This window comes from Epinephelus fuscoguttatus, linkage group LG8 (genome assembly GCF_011397635.1).
Source record: "Epinephelus fuscoguttatus linkage group LG8, E.fuscoguttatus.final_Chr_v1".
In the NCBI taxonomy this organism is placed as follows: domain Eukaryota; kingdom Metazoa; phylum Chordata; class Actinopteri; order Perciformes; family Serranidae; genus Epinephelus; species Epinephelus fuscoguttatus.
In genome coordinates this window covers 334,893-347,564 of record NC_064759.1, presented here as the reverse complement: position 1 = coordinate 347,564, position 12,672 = coordinate 334,893, and the positions used below count along the sequence as shown (strand labels likewise).

At 43.6% G+C, this 12,672-nt stretch overlaps 1 protein-coding gene and 1 long non-coding RNA gene across 5 annotated transcripts in view; one reads left to right on the top strand and one right to left on the bottom strand.

Annotated features, from left to right (window-relative positions):
- The first annotated feature begins 658 nt into the window (after positions 1 to 658).
- On the top strand, positions 659 to 10,319 carry LOC125893423 (uncharacterized). Of its 3 annotated transcripts, XR_007449891.1 has the most exons (4): positions 1,308 to 1,327; positions 1,362 to 1,457; positions 1,587 to 6,424; positions 6,622 to 10,319. It is a non-coding gene; the product is annotated as an uncharacterized LOC125893423 (long non-coding RNA). The 3 variants fall into 3 exon arrangements; XR_007449890.1 differs by lacking the exon at positions 1,308 to 1,327 and adding an exon at positions 659 to 668 and having other exon boundaries at positions 1,362 to 6,424; positions 6,622 to 10,303; XR_007449889.1 differs by having other exon boundaries at positions 1,318 to 1,327; positions 1,362 to 6,424; positions 6,622 to 10,303.
- Positions 10,320 to 10,950: 631 nt separating this feature from the next.
- LOC125893421 (SREBF chaperone) overlaps positions 10,951 to 12,672 on the bottom strand; it is an 86,791-nt gene continuing 85,069 nt past the window's right edge. For both annotated transcript variants that reach the window (XM_049584086.1, XM_049584087.1), the window contains 2 exons: positions 12,214 to 12,420; positions 10,951 to 11,804 (listed from right to left, as the gene is read on the bottom strand). In XM_049584086.1, the coding sequence (XP_049440043.1) occupies positions 11,559 to 11,804; positions 12,214 to 12,420 (453 nt within the window). In that variant the 3' untranslated portion in view covers positions 10,951 to 11,558. The remainder of the gene's footprint in view (positions 11,805 to 12,213; positions 12,421 to 12,672) is intronic.

Here is a 12,672-nt window from a genome sequence, read left to right as displayed (position 1 = left end):
GGTGGTACAGTCCAAACCATCTGATCTCTACCTGTGAAGATAGTACAATCCCAAGCCACCTGATCTGATGGTCAGCTGCTTGCTGACCATGATGACATCAGATGATGAGTTCAGACAGACATTCAAAAAAGGTACGTACTTTAATTTGTCAACTCTTGGCAGGTCTCAGGTCAGCTTTTATTAACTCTGTCAACAGGTCTCAAGTCAGCTATTAACTCTGTCGACAGGTCTCAGGTCAGCTGTTATTAACTGTCGACAGGTCTCAGGTCAGCTGTTATTAACTCTGTCGACAGGTCTCAGGTAAGCTGTTATTAACTCTGTTGACAGGTCTCAGGTCAGCTGTCGTTAACTGTCAATAGGTCTCAGGTCAGCTGTTATTAACTCTGTCAACAGGTCTCAAGTCAGCTATTATTAACTCTGTCGACAGGTCTCAGGTCAGCTGTTATTAACTCTATCAACAGGTCTCAAGTCAGCTATTATTAACTCTGTCGACAGGTCTCAGGTCAGCTGTTAATAACTCTGTTGACAGGTCTCAGGTCAGCTGTTATTAACTGTCGACAGGTCTCAGGTAAGCTGTTATTAACTGTCGACAGGTCTCAGGTAAGCTGTTATTAACTCTGTTGACAGGTCTCATGTCAGCTGTTATTAACTCTGTCGACAGGTCTCATGTCAGCTGTTATTAACTCTGTCGACAGGTCTCAGGTCAGCTGTTAATAACTGTCGACAGGTCTAAAGTCCGTTGTATTTCACTCTGTCAACAGGTCTCAGGTGAGCTGTTACTCTGTTGACAGGTCTCAGGTCAGCTGTTATTCACTCTGTCGACAGGTCTCAGGTCAGCTGTTATTAACTCTGAATAGGTCTCAGGTCAGCTGTCATTAACTCTGGTAGGTCTCAGGTCAGCTGTTATTAACTCTGGACAGGTCTCAGGTCAGCTGTTATTAACTCTGTCGACAGGTCTCAGGTAAGCTGTTATTAACTCTGTTGACAGGTCTCAGGTCAGCTGTCGTTAACTGTCAATAGGTCTCAGGTCAGCTGTTATTAACTCTGTCAACAGGTCTCAAGTCAGCTATTATTAACTCTGTCGACAGGTCTCAGGTCAGCTGTTATTAACTCTATCAACAGGTCTCAAGTCAGCTATTATTAACTCTGTCGACAGGTCTCAGGTCAGCTGTTAATAACTGTTGACAGGTCTCAGGTCAGCTGTTATTAACTGTCGACAGGTCTCAGGTAAGCTGTTATTAACTGTCGACAGGTCTCAGGTAAGCTGTTATTAACTCTGTTGACAGGTCTCATGTCAGCTGTTATTAACTCTGTCGACAGGTCTCATGTCAGCTGTTATTAACTCTGTCGACAGGTCTCAGGTCAGCTGTTAATAACTGTCGACAGGTCTCAAGTCAGCTGTAATTAACTCTGTCAACAGGTCTCAGGTGAGCTGTTACTCTGTTGACAGGTCTCAGGTCAGCTGTTATTCACTCTGTCGACAGGTCTCAGGTCAGCTGTTATTAACTCTGAATAGGTCTCAGGTCAGCTGTCATTAACTCTGGTAGGTCTCAGGTCAGCTGTTATTAACTCTGGACAGGTCTCAGGTCAGCTGTTATTAACTCTGTCGACAGGTCTCAGGTCAGCTGTTATTAACTCTGAATAGGTCTCAGGTCAGCTGTTATTAACTCTGGTAGGTCTCAGGTAAACTGTTATTAACTCTGTCGAGAGGTCTCAGGTCAGCTGTTATTAACTTTGAACAGGTCTCAGGTCAGCTGTTATTAGCTCTGAACAGGTCTCACGTCAGCTGTTATTAACTCTGAACAGGTATCAGGTCAGCTGTTATTCACTCTGTCAGGTCTCAGGTCAGCTGTTATTAACTTTGAACAGGTCTCAGGTCAGCTGTTATTAACTCTGAACAGGTCTCACGTCAGCTGTTATTAACTCTGAACAGGTCTCAGGTCAGCTGTTATTAACTTGGTTGGTTTCAGGTCAGCTGTTATTAACTTGGTAGGTCTCAGGTCAGCTGTTATTAACTATGTCAGGTCTCAGGTCAGCTGTTATTAACTCTAAACAGGGCCCGGGGTTAGCTGTTATTGACTCCTTCATGTCTCAGGTCAGCTGTTATCCATTTGTCAACAGGTCTAAGGTCAGCTGTAATTAAGTCCGTCAACAGGTCTCAGGTCAGCTGTTGTTAACTCTGTCTACAGGTTTCAGGTCAGCTGTTACTGACTCTGTCGACAGGTCTCAGGTCAGCTGTTATTAACTGTCGACACGTCTCAGGTCAGCTGTAATTAACTTGGTAGGTCTCAGGTCAACTATAATTAACTCTGTCAGGTATCAGGTCAGCTGTTATTAGCTAAACAGGTCTCAGGTCAGCTGTTATTAACTCTGTCAACAGGTCTTACGTCAGCTGTTATTAACTCTAAACAGGTCTCGGTTAGCTGTTATTGACTCCTTCATGTCTCAGGTCAGCTGTTATCCATTTGTCAACAGGTCTAAGGTCAGCTGTAATTAAGTCCGTCAACAGGTCTCAGGTCAGCTGTTGTTAACTCTGTCTACAGGTTTCAGGTCAGCCGTTACTGACTCTGTCGACAGGTCTCAGGTCAGCTGTTATTAACTGTCGACACGTCTCAGGTCAGCTGTAATTAACTTGGTAGGTCTCAGGTCAACTATAATTAACTCTGTCAGGTATCAGGTCAGCTGTTATTAGCTAAACAGGTCTCAGGTCAGCTGTTATTAACTCTGTCAACAGGTCTTACGTCAGCTGTTATTAACTCTAAACAGGTCTCGGTTAGCTGTTATTGACTCCTTCATGTCTCAGGTCAGCTGTTATCCATTTGTCAACAGGTCTAAGGTCAGCTGTAATTAAGTCCGTCAACAGGTCTCAGGTCAGCTGTTGTTAACTCTGTCTACAGGTTTCAGGTCAGCCGTTACTGACTCTGTCGACAGGTCTCAGGTCAGCTGTTATTAACTGTCGACACGTCTCAGGTCAGCTGTAATTAACTTGGTAGGTCTCAGGTCAGCTGTAATTAACTCTGTCAGGTATCAGGTCAGCTGTTATTGGCTAAACAGGTCTCAGGTCAGCTGTTATTGACTCTGTTGACAGGTCTCAGGTCAGCTGTGATTAACTCTGTCAACAGGTCTTACGTCAGCTGTTATTAACTCTGAACAGGTCTCAGGTCAGCTGGTACTGACTCTGTCATGTCTCAGGTCAGCCATTTGTGGCTCTGCTGACAGGTCTCAGGTCAGCTGTTATCCACTTTGTCAACAGGTCTAAAGTCAGCTGTTATTAACTGTCGACCCGTCTCAGGTCAGCTGTAATTAACTTGGTAGGTCTCAGGTCAGCTGTAATTAACTCTGTCGACAGGTCTCAGGTCAGCTGTTATTAGCTAAACAGGTCTCAGGTCAGCTGTTATTGACTCTGTTGACAGGTCTCAGGTCAGCTGTGATTAACTCTGTCAACAGGTCTTACGTCAGCTGTTATTAACTCTGAACAGGTCTCAGGTCAGCTGGTACTGACTGTCATGTCTCAGGTCAGCCATTTGTGGCTCTGCTGACAGGTCTCAGGTCAGCTGTTATCCACTTTGTCAACAGGTCTAAAGTCAGCTGTTATTAACTGTCGACCCGTCTCAGGTCAGCTGTAATTAACTCTGTTGACAGGTATCAGGTCAGCTGTTATTAGCTAAACAGGTCTCAGGTCAGCTGTTATTGACTCTGTTGACAGGTCTCAGGTCAGCTGTGATTAACTCTGTCAACAGGTCTTACGTCAGCTGTTATTAACTCTGAACAGGTCTCAGGTCAGCTGGTACTGACTGTCATGTCTCAGGTCAGCCATTTGTGGCTCTGCTGACAGGTCTCAGGTCAGCTGTTATCCACTTTGTCAACAGGTCTAAAGTCAGCTGTTATTAACTCCGTCAACAGGTCTCAGGTCAGCTGTTATTAACTGACATTTCTGAGGTCAGCTGTTGTTAACTCTGTCTACAGGTTTCAGGTCAGCCGTTACTGACTCTTGCGACAGGTCTCAGGTAAGCTGTTATTGACTCTGTCGACAGGTCTCAGGTCAGCTGTGATTAACTCTGTCGATAGGTCTCAGGTCAGCTGTTACTCACTTTGAACAGATCTCAGGTCAGCTGTTATTAACTCTGTTGACAGGTCTCAGGTCAGTTGTTATTAACTCTGTCAGGTCTCAGGTCAGTTGTTATTAACTTTGAACAGGTCTCAGGTCAGCTGTAATTAGCTCTGTCGACAGGTCTCAGGTGAGCTGTTTTTAACTCTGTCAGGTCTCAGGTCAGTTGTTATTAACTTTGAACAGGTCTCAGGTCAGCTGTAATTAACTCTGTCGACGGGTCTCAGGTCAGTTGTTATTAACTGTCAGGTCTCAGGTCAGCTGTTGTTAACTTTGAACAGGTCTCAGGTCAGCTGAAATTAACTCTGTCGATAGGTCTCATGTCAGCTGTTATTAACTCTGTCAACAGGTCTCAGGTCAGCTGTCATTAACTCTAAATAGGTTCCAGGTCAGCTGTTATTAACTTTGTTGACAGGTCTCATGTCAGCTGTTATTAACTCTGTCAACTCTCAGGTCGGCTGTTACTAACTTTGAACAGGTCTCAAGATAGCTATTATTAACTCTGCCAGATCTCAGGTCAGCTGTCATTAACTCTGAACAGGTCTCAGGTAAGCTGTTATTAACTTGGTAGGTCTCAGGTCAGCTGTTATTAACCTTGAACAGGTCTGAGGTCAGCTGTTATTAACTCTGTTGGAAGGTATCAGGTCAGCTGTTATTCACTCTGTCAAGTCTCAGGTCAGCTGTTATTAACTTTGAACAGCTCTCAGGTCAACTGTCCTTAATACTGTCGACAGGTCTGAGGTCAGCTGTTTTTAACTCTGTCGAGAGGTATCAGGTCAGCTGCTATTCACTCTGTCAGGTCTCAGGTCAGCTGTTATTAACTTTGAAGAGGTCTCAGGTCAGCTGTTATTAACTCTGTCGATAGGTCACAGGTCAGCTGTTATTAACTTTGTCAACAGGTATCAGGTCAGCTGTTATTAACTTTGAACAGGTCTCAGGTCAGCTGTAATCAACTCAATGGACAGGTCTCAGGTCAGCTGTTATTAACTCTGTCGACAGGTATCAGGTCAGCTGTTATTCACTCTGTCAGGTCTCAGGTCAGCTGTTGTTAACTTTGAACAGGTCTCAGGTCAGTTGTAATTAACGCTGTCGACAGGTCTCAGGTCAGTTGTTATTAACTCTGTCAGGTCTCAGGTCAGCTGTTATTAACTTTGAACAGGTCTCAGGTCAGCTGTAAGTAATTCTGTTGATAGGTCTCAGGTCAGCTCTTACTAACTATAAATAGGTTACAGGTCAGCTGTTATTAACTTTGAACAGGTCTCATTTCAGCTATAATTCACTCTTTTGACAGTTCTCAGGTCAGCTGTTATTAACTTTGAACAGGTGTTAGATCAGCTGTAATTAACTCTGTCGACAGGTCTCAGGTCGGCTGTTATTAACTCCTTCAACAGGTCTCAGGTCAGCCAATATTGAGTCTGTTGACAGGTCTCAGGTCAGCTGTTTTTAACTTTGAACAGGTCTCAGGCCAGCTGTAATTAACTCTGTTGACAGGTTTCAGGTCAGCTGTTATTCACTCTGTCAGGTCTCAGGTCAGGTGTTATTAACTGAACAGTTCTCGGGTCAGCTGTTATTCACTCTGTCGACAGGTCTCAGGTCAGCCAATATTGAGTCTGTTGACAGGTCTCAGGTCAGCTGTTTTTAACTTTGAACAGGTCTCAGGCCAGCTGTAATTAACTTTGAACAGCTCTCAGGTCAACTGTCATTAATTCTGTCGACAGGTCTGAGGTCAGCTGTTTTTAACTCTGTCGAGAGGTATCAGGTCAGCTGCTATTCACTCTGTCAGGTCTCAGGTCAGCTGTTATTAACTTTGAAGAGGTCTCAGGTCAGCTGTTATTAACTCTGTCGATAGGTCACAGGTCAGCTGTTATTAACTTTGTCAACAGGTATCAGGTCAGCTGTTATTAACTTTGAACAGGTCTCAGGTCAGCTGTAATCAACTCAATGGACAGGTCTCAGGTCAGCTGTTATTAACTCTGTCGACAGGTATCAGGTCAGCTGTTATTCACTCTATCAGGTCTCAGGTCAGCTGTTGTTAACTTTGAACAGGTCTCAGGTCAGCTGTAATTAACGCTGTCGACAGGTCTCAGGTCAGTTGTTATTAACTCTGTCAGGTCTCAGGTCAGCTGTTATTAACTTTGAACAGGTCTCAGGTCAGCTGTAAGTAATTCTGTTGACAGGTCTCAGGTCAGCTCTTACTAACTATAAATAGGTTCCAGGTCAGCTGTTATTAACTTTGAACAGGTCTCATTTCAGCTATAATTCACTCTTTTGACAGTTCTCAGGTCAGCTGTTATTAACTCCTTCAACAGGTCTCAGGTCAGCCAATATTAACTCTGTCAACAGGTCTCAGGCCAGCTGTAATTAACTCTGTTGACAGGTCTCAGGCCAGCTGTAATTAACTCTGTTGACAGGTTTCAGGTCAGCTGTTATTCACTCTGTCAGGTCTCAGGTCAGGTGTTATTAACTGAACAGTTCTCGGGTCAGCTGTTATTAACTCTGTCGACAGGTCTCAGGTCAGCCAATATTGAGTCTGTTGACAGGTCTCAGGTCAGCTGTTTTTAACTTTGAACAGGTCTCAGGCCAGCTGTAATTAACTTTGAACAGCTCTCAGGTCAACTGTCATTAATTCATTGTTGACAGGTCTCAGGTCAGCTGTTATTAACTCTGCCGAGAGGTCTCAGGTCAGCTGTTATTAACTCTGTTGAGAGGTCTCCGGTCAGCTGTTATTCACTCTATAAAGTCTCAGGTCAGCTGTTATTAATTTTGAACAGATCTCAGGTCAGCTGTTATTCACTCTGTCAGATCTCAGGTCAGCTGTTATTAACTTTGAACAGGTCTCAGGTCAGCTGTTATTAACTTTGAAGAGGTCTCAGGTCAGGTGTTATTAACTCTGTCAACAGGTATCAGGTCAGCTGTTATTAACTTTGAAGAGGTCTCAGGTCAGCTGTAATCAACTCTGTTGACAGGTCTCAGGTCAGCTGTTATTAACTCTGCCGAGAGGTATCAGGTCAGCTGTTATTCACTCTGTCAGGTCTCAGGTCAGGTGTTATTCACTTTGAACAGTTCTCAGGTCAGCTGTTATTAACTCTGTTGAGAGGTCTCAGGTCAGCTGTTATTCACTCTGTCAAGTCTCAGGTCAGCTGTTATTAATTTTGAACAGATCTCAGGTCAGCTGTTATTCACTCTGTCAAGTCTCAGGTCAGCTGTTATTAATTTTGAACAGGTCTCAGGTCAGCTGTTATTAACTCTGTTGAGAGGTCTCAGGTCAGCTGTTATTAACTCTGTCGACAGGTCTCAGGTCAGCTGTTATTAACTTTGAACAGGTATCAGGTCAGCTTTTATTAACTGTTCAGGTCAGGTGTTATTCACTTTGAACAGGTCTCAGGTCAGCTGTTATTCACTCTGTCAAGTCTCAGGTCAGCTGTTATTAATTTTGAACAGATCTCAGGTCAGCTGTTTTTAACTCTGTCGACAGGTCTCAGGTCAGCTGTTATTAGCTCTGTCAATAAGTCTCACATCAGCTGTTATCAACTCTGTCAACAGGTCTCAGGTCAGCTGTTATTAACTCTGTCGAGAGGTGTCAGGTCAGCTGTTATTAACTTTGAAAAGGTATCAGGTCAGCTGTTATTCACTCTGTCAGGTCTCAGGTCAGCTGTTATTAACTTTGAACAGGTCTCAGGTCAGCTGTTATTAATTGTCAACAGGTCTTAGGTCGGCTGTTATTACCTGTGTGAACAGGTCTCAGGTCAACTGTTATTAACTCTGTCGAGAGGTGCTAGGTCAGCTGTTATTAACTTTGAACAGGTCTCAGGTAAGCTGTTCTTCACTCTATCAACATGTCTCAGGTCAGCTGTTATTAGCTCTGTCAATAAGTCTCAGGTCAGCTGTTATTATCTCTGTCAACAGGTTTCAGGTCAGCTATTATTAACTTTGAACAGGTCTCAGGACAGCTGTTATTATCTCTGTCAACAGGTTTCAGGTCAGCTGTTATTACCTGTGTCAACAGGTCTCAGGTCAGCTGTTATTAACTTTGAACAGGTCTCAGGTCAGCTGTTATTAACTCTGTCAAGAGGTCTCAGGTCAGCTCTTATTAACTCTGTCGAGAAGTATCAGGTCAGATGTTATTAACTCTGTCGAGAGGTATGAGGTCAGCTGCTATTCACTCTGTCAGGTCTCAGGTCAGCTGTTATTAACTTTGAACAGGTCTCAGGTCAGCTGTAATCAACTCTGTTGACAGGTCTCAGGTCAGCTGTTATTAACTCTGCCGAGAGGTATCAGGTCAGCTGTTATTCACTCTGTCAAGTCTCAGGTCAGCTGTTATTAATTTTGAACAGATCTCAGGTCAGCTGTTATTAACTCTGTTGAGAGGTCTCAGGTCAGCTGTTATTAACTCTGTCGACAGGTCTCAGGTCAGCTGTTATTAACTCTGTCGACAGGTGTTCGGTCAGCTGTTATTAACTTTGAACAGGTATCAGGTCAGCTGTTATTAACTGTTCAGGTCAGGTGTTATTAACTTTGAACAGGTCTCAGGTCAGCTGTTATTAACTCTGTCGATAGGTCACAGGTCAGCTGTTATTAACTTTGTCAACAGGTATCAGGTCAGCTGTTATTAACTTTGAACAAGTCTCAGGTCAGCTGTAATCAACTCTGTTGACAGGTCTCAGGTCAGCTGTTATTAACTCTGCCGAGAGGTATCAGGTCAGCTGTTATTCACTCTGTCAAGTCTCAGGTCAGCTGTTATTAATTTTGAACAGATCTCAGGTCAGCTGTTATTAACTCTGTTGAGAGGTCTCAGGTCAGCTGTTATTAACTCTGTCGACAGGTCTCAGGTCAGCTGTTATTAACTCTGTCGACAGGTGTTCGGTCAGCTGTTATTAACTTTGAACAGGTATCAGGTCAGCTGTTATTAACTGTTCAGGTCAGGTGTCATTAACTTTGAACAGGTCTCAGGTCAGCTGTTATTAACTTTGAAGAGGTCTCAGGTCAGCTGTTATTAACTCTGTCGATAGGTCACAGGTCAGCTGTTATTAACTTTGTCAACAGGTATCAGGTCAGCTGTTATTAACTTTGAACAGGTCTCAGGTCAGCTGTAATCAACTCTGTTGACAGGTCTCAGGTCAGCTGTTATTAACTCTGCCGAGAGGTATCAGGTCAGCTGTTATTCACTCTGTCAAGTCTCAGGTCAGCTGTTATTTATTTTGAACAGATCTCAGGTCAGCTGTTATTAACTCTGTTGAGAGGTCTCAGGTCAGCTGTTATTAACTCTGTCGACAGGTGTTCGGTCAGCTGTTATTAACTTTGAACAGGTATCAGGTCAGCTGTTATTAACTGTTCAGGTCAGGTGTTATTCACTTTGAACAGGTCTCAGGTCAGCTGTTATTAATTTTGAACAGATCTCAGGTCAGCTGTTTTTAACTCTGTCGACAGGTCTCAGGTCAGCTGTTATTAGCTCTGTCAATAAGTCTCACATCAGCTGTTATCAACTCTGTCAACAGGTCTCAGGTCAGCTGTTATCAACTCTGTCAACAGGTCTCAGGTCAGCTGTTATTAACTCTGTCGAGAGGTGTCAGGTCAGCTGTTATTAACTTTGAACAGGTCTCAGGTCAGTTGTTATTAATTGTCAACAGGTCTCAGGTCAGCTGTTATTACCTGTGTGAACAGGTCTCAGGTCAGCTGTTATTCACTCTATCAACATGTCTCAGGTCAGCTGTTATTACCTGTGTCAACAGGTCTCAGGTCAGCTGTTATCAACTCTGTCAACAGGTCTCAGGTCAGCTGTTATTAACTTTGAACAGGTCTCAGGTCAGCTGTTATTAACTCTGTCGAGAGGTATGAGGTCAGCTGCTATTCACTCTGTCAGGTCTCAGGTCAGCTGTTATTAACTTTTAACAGGTCTCAGGTCAGCTGTTACTAACTCTGTCAATAGGTCTCAGGTCAGCTCTTATTAACTCTGTCGACAGGTCTCATGTCAGCTGTTATTAACTGTGTTGAGAGGTCTCAGGTCAGCTGTTATTAACTCCTTCAACAGGTCTCAGGTCAGCTGTTACTAACTGTCAATAGGCCTCAGGTCAGCTCTTATTAACTCTGTCGACAGGTCTCAAGTCAGCTGTTATTAACTGTGTCGAGAGGTGTCAGGTCAGCTGTTATTAACTTTGAAAAGGTCTCAGGTCAACTGTTATTAATTGTCAACAGGTCTCTGGTCAGCTGTTATTCACTGACATTTCTGAGGTAAGTTGTTATTAACCCCTTCAACAGGTCTCAGGTCAGCTGTTATTAACTCCTTCAACAGGTCTCAGGTCAGCTGTTATTAACTCCTTTGACAGGTCTCAGGTCAGCTGTTATTTACACTTTCGACAGGTCTCAGGTCAGTGAGCCCGCAGTCTGGCAGACATCTAAGAAGTAGAGGAAGTGACATGTTCTGTGAGGGCGTGTGTACAGGAAGTGACATATGCTGGGTAAAGGGAGGTTGTGTTAGTGGTCAGATGAAATGTTGAAGCTGAAGCAGTTTCAATGATTTAAAAAAAAAACCCAACAGTGACAACGGTGTGTTTGTAAACATTGCGGCACTGTGTTTGTGAACGTGGCGATGGTGTGTTTGTAAACGTTTTGGCACTGTGTTCCTAAACATGACGGCGCTGTTTGTAAACATGGTGGCGGGTGTGTTTGTAAACATGGCGCCATTGTCTTTGTAAACATGACGGTGCTGTGTTTGTAAACATGGTGATGTATTTGTAAATTGGAGGCAGTCTGATGAAGGTGAAGATCAGACGCGCTGTGTTTCCACGGTAACGCTCCAGAGAATCCTTTGACAAACAAACAAATAAACACTCGCCATCTTTATCATTATTTTGTTATATTGTTTTTTTTAAGAGCCGACATTCATAAACAAACTGTTATTCCAAAGTGTATCACTAATAAATAAGATTTATACATATAAAAACAGGCTGACTTTGTACAGTGATCTTTACGTCTCCGTCACTCACTCACACAGTTTGTTCTCAGCAGGTTCAGATTCACTCATTCATTCATTCACAGCTCGTCTGACAGGCCGCAGACCTGCAGAGCTCGCTGTGGCTGCGCTCCGCTGTCGAGCCAAAGAGGCAGCAGGAATATTAAAAAATAAAGAGACAACTTTATCTTCCTCTCTGGGTGGGCGGGGTCACAGTGAAGCCCCACCCACTGAAGCAGCATTGAGGGCGGAGCCACACAACAAACACACGTGTTAAAAAAAGCATAAACTGATGACGGGTGGAGAAACGTCAACAATTCATCATCCAGTGTTCGTCACCCTGCGACCATCAAATGCAGCAGGTCGTACAATCAGTCAGAGAAAAACAGCTTTACATGGTCACATGATCACATGGTCACATGATCGTATCTCTAAACAACAGAAAGCAAAGAAACAGGAAGTTAAGTTCTGAGTGCATGATTTTCTGTCATCCGTCTGTCCTCAGTCCAGTTTCTCCAGCACAGATGGCACGTACACCAGGCTGAGCTCGCTGCCGAAGTCACAGATGATGGCGGCGTTGTCAAGAACCAGCAGCTGCCGGACGCCCTGACCATCGCTGCTCTGGCCCAGGTAGACTGTCTGCAGCAGGTCACCAAAGTTCAGATCCCAGAAGGAGACGCAGCCCTGACCCCCCGTCACCAGGAGAGACTCGGAGATCACGCCCAGACTGGCTCCACAGCCCACCTCCTGATGAGGACAGAAAGAGATGAGGTTAACTCGGGTTCAGGTGTCTGAAACAATTAAAAGTATGTAAGGTGTCAGAAACAGTCAGAGGTGCGTAAGGTGTCAGAAACACTCAGAGGTGAGTTAGGTGTCAGAAACAGAGATGCGTAAGGTGTCAGAAACAGTTAGAGGTAAGTTACCCTAACCCTAACCCTTAAAAAAAAAAGAGTCATAGTATAGTGTGTCGACTTTTTAAAAAAGTCATAGTAAAGTATGTCGAATTTTTTTTTTTTAAAAAAAGGCATAATATAGTTTGTTGATTTTTTTTAAAAAAAGTCATAGTATAGTATGTCAGGTGTCAGAAACAGTCAGAGGTGCGTCAGGTGTCAGAAACACTCAGAGGTGCGCCAGGTGTCAGAAACACAGAGATTACCTGCTGTATGGAGTAGAGTTTGATCCCTGTGCTGCGGTCCCAGATACAGATAAGGTCGTCCAGTCCTGAGCTGATAACACAAGAGGTGGTGCAGACCAGTGAGGTGACGTCACCACGGTGACCGTAAACATGGCTGACTCGACTCCCCGTCAAGACGTCCCACAAACAGATTGCGCCATCCTGACCGCCGCTTGCCAGAACCATCGTCTGAGAAGAAGAAGAATCACAGTCAGTACATTTTTACTGATTTTATGATGTTTGATGAACATGTACTTTGATTATTATGTCTGGTTGTATGTCGCAGAATTCTCTATCTACAATGATAATGATAATAATAATAATAATAATAATAACACAAATTATTTAAAAAAAAAGTCATAGTATAATATTTCGATTTTTCAAAAAAAGTCATTATAGTATGTCGATTTAAAAAAAAAATCATATTATAGAATGTTGATT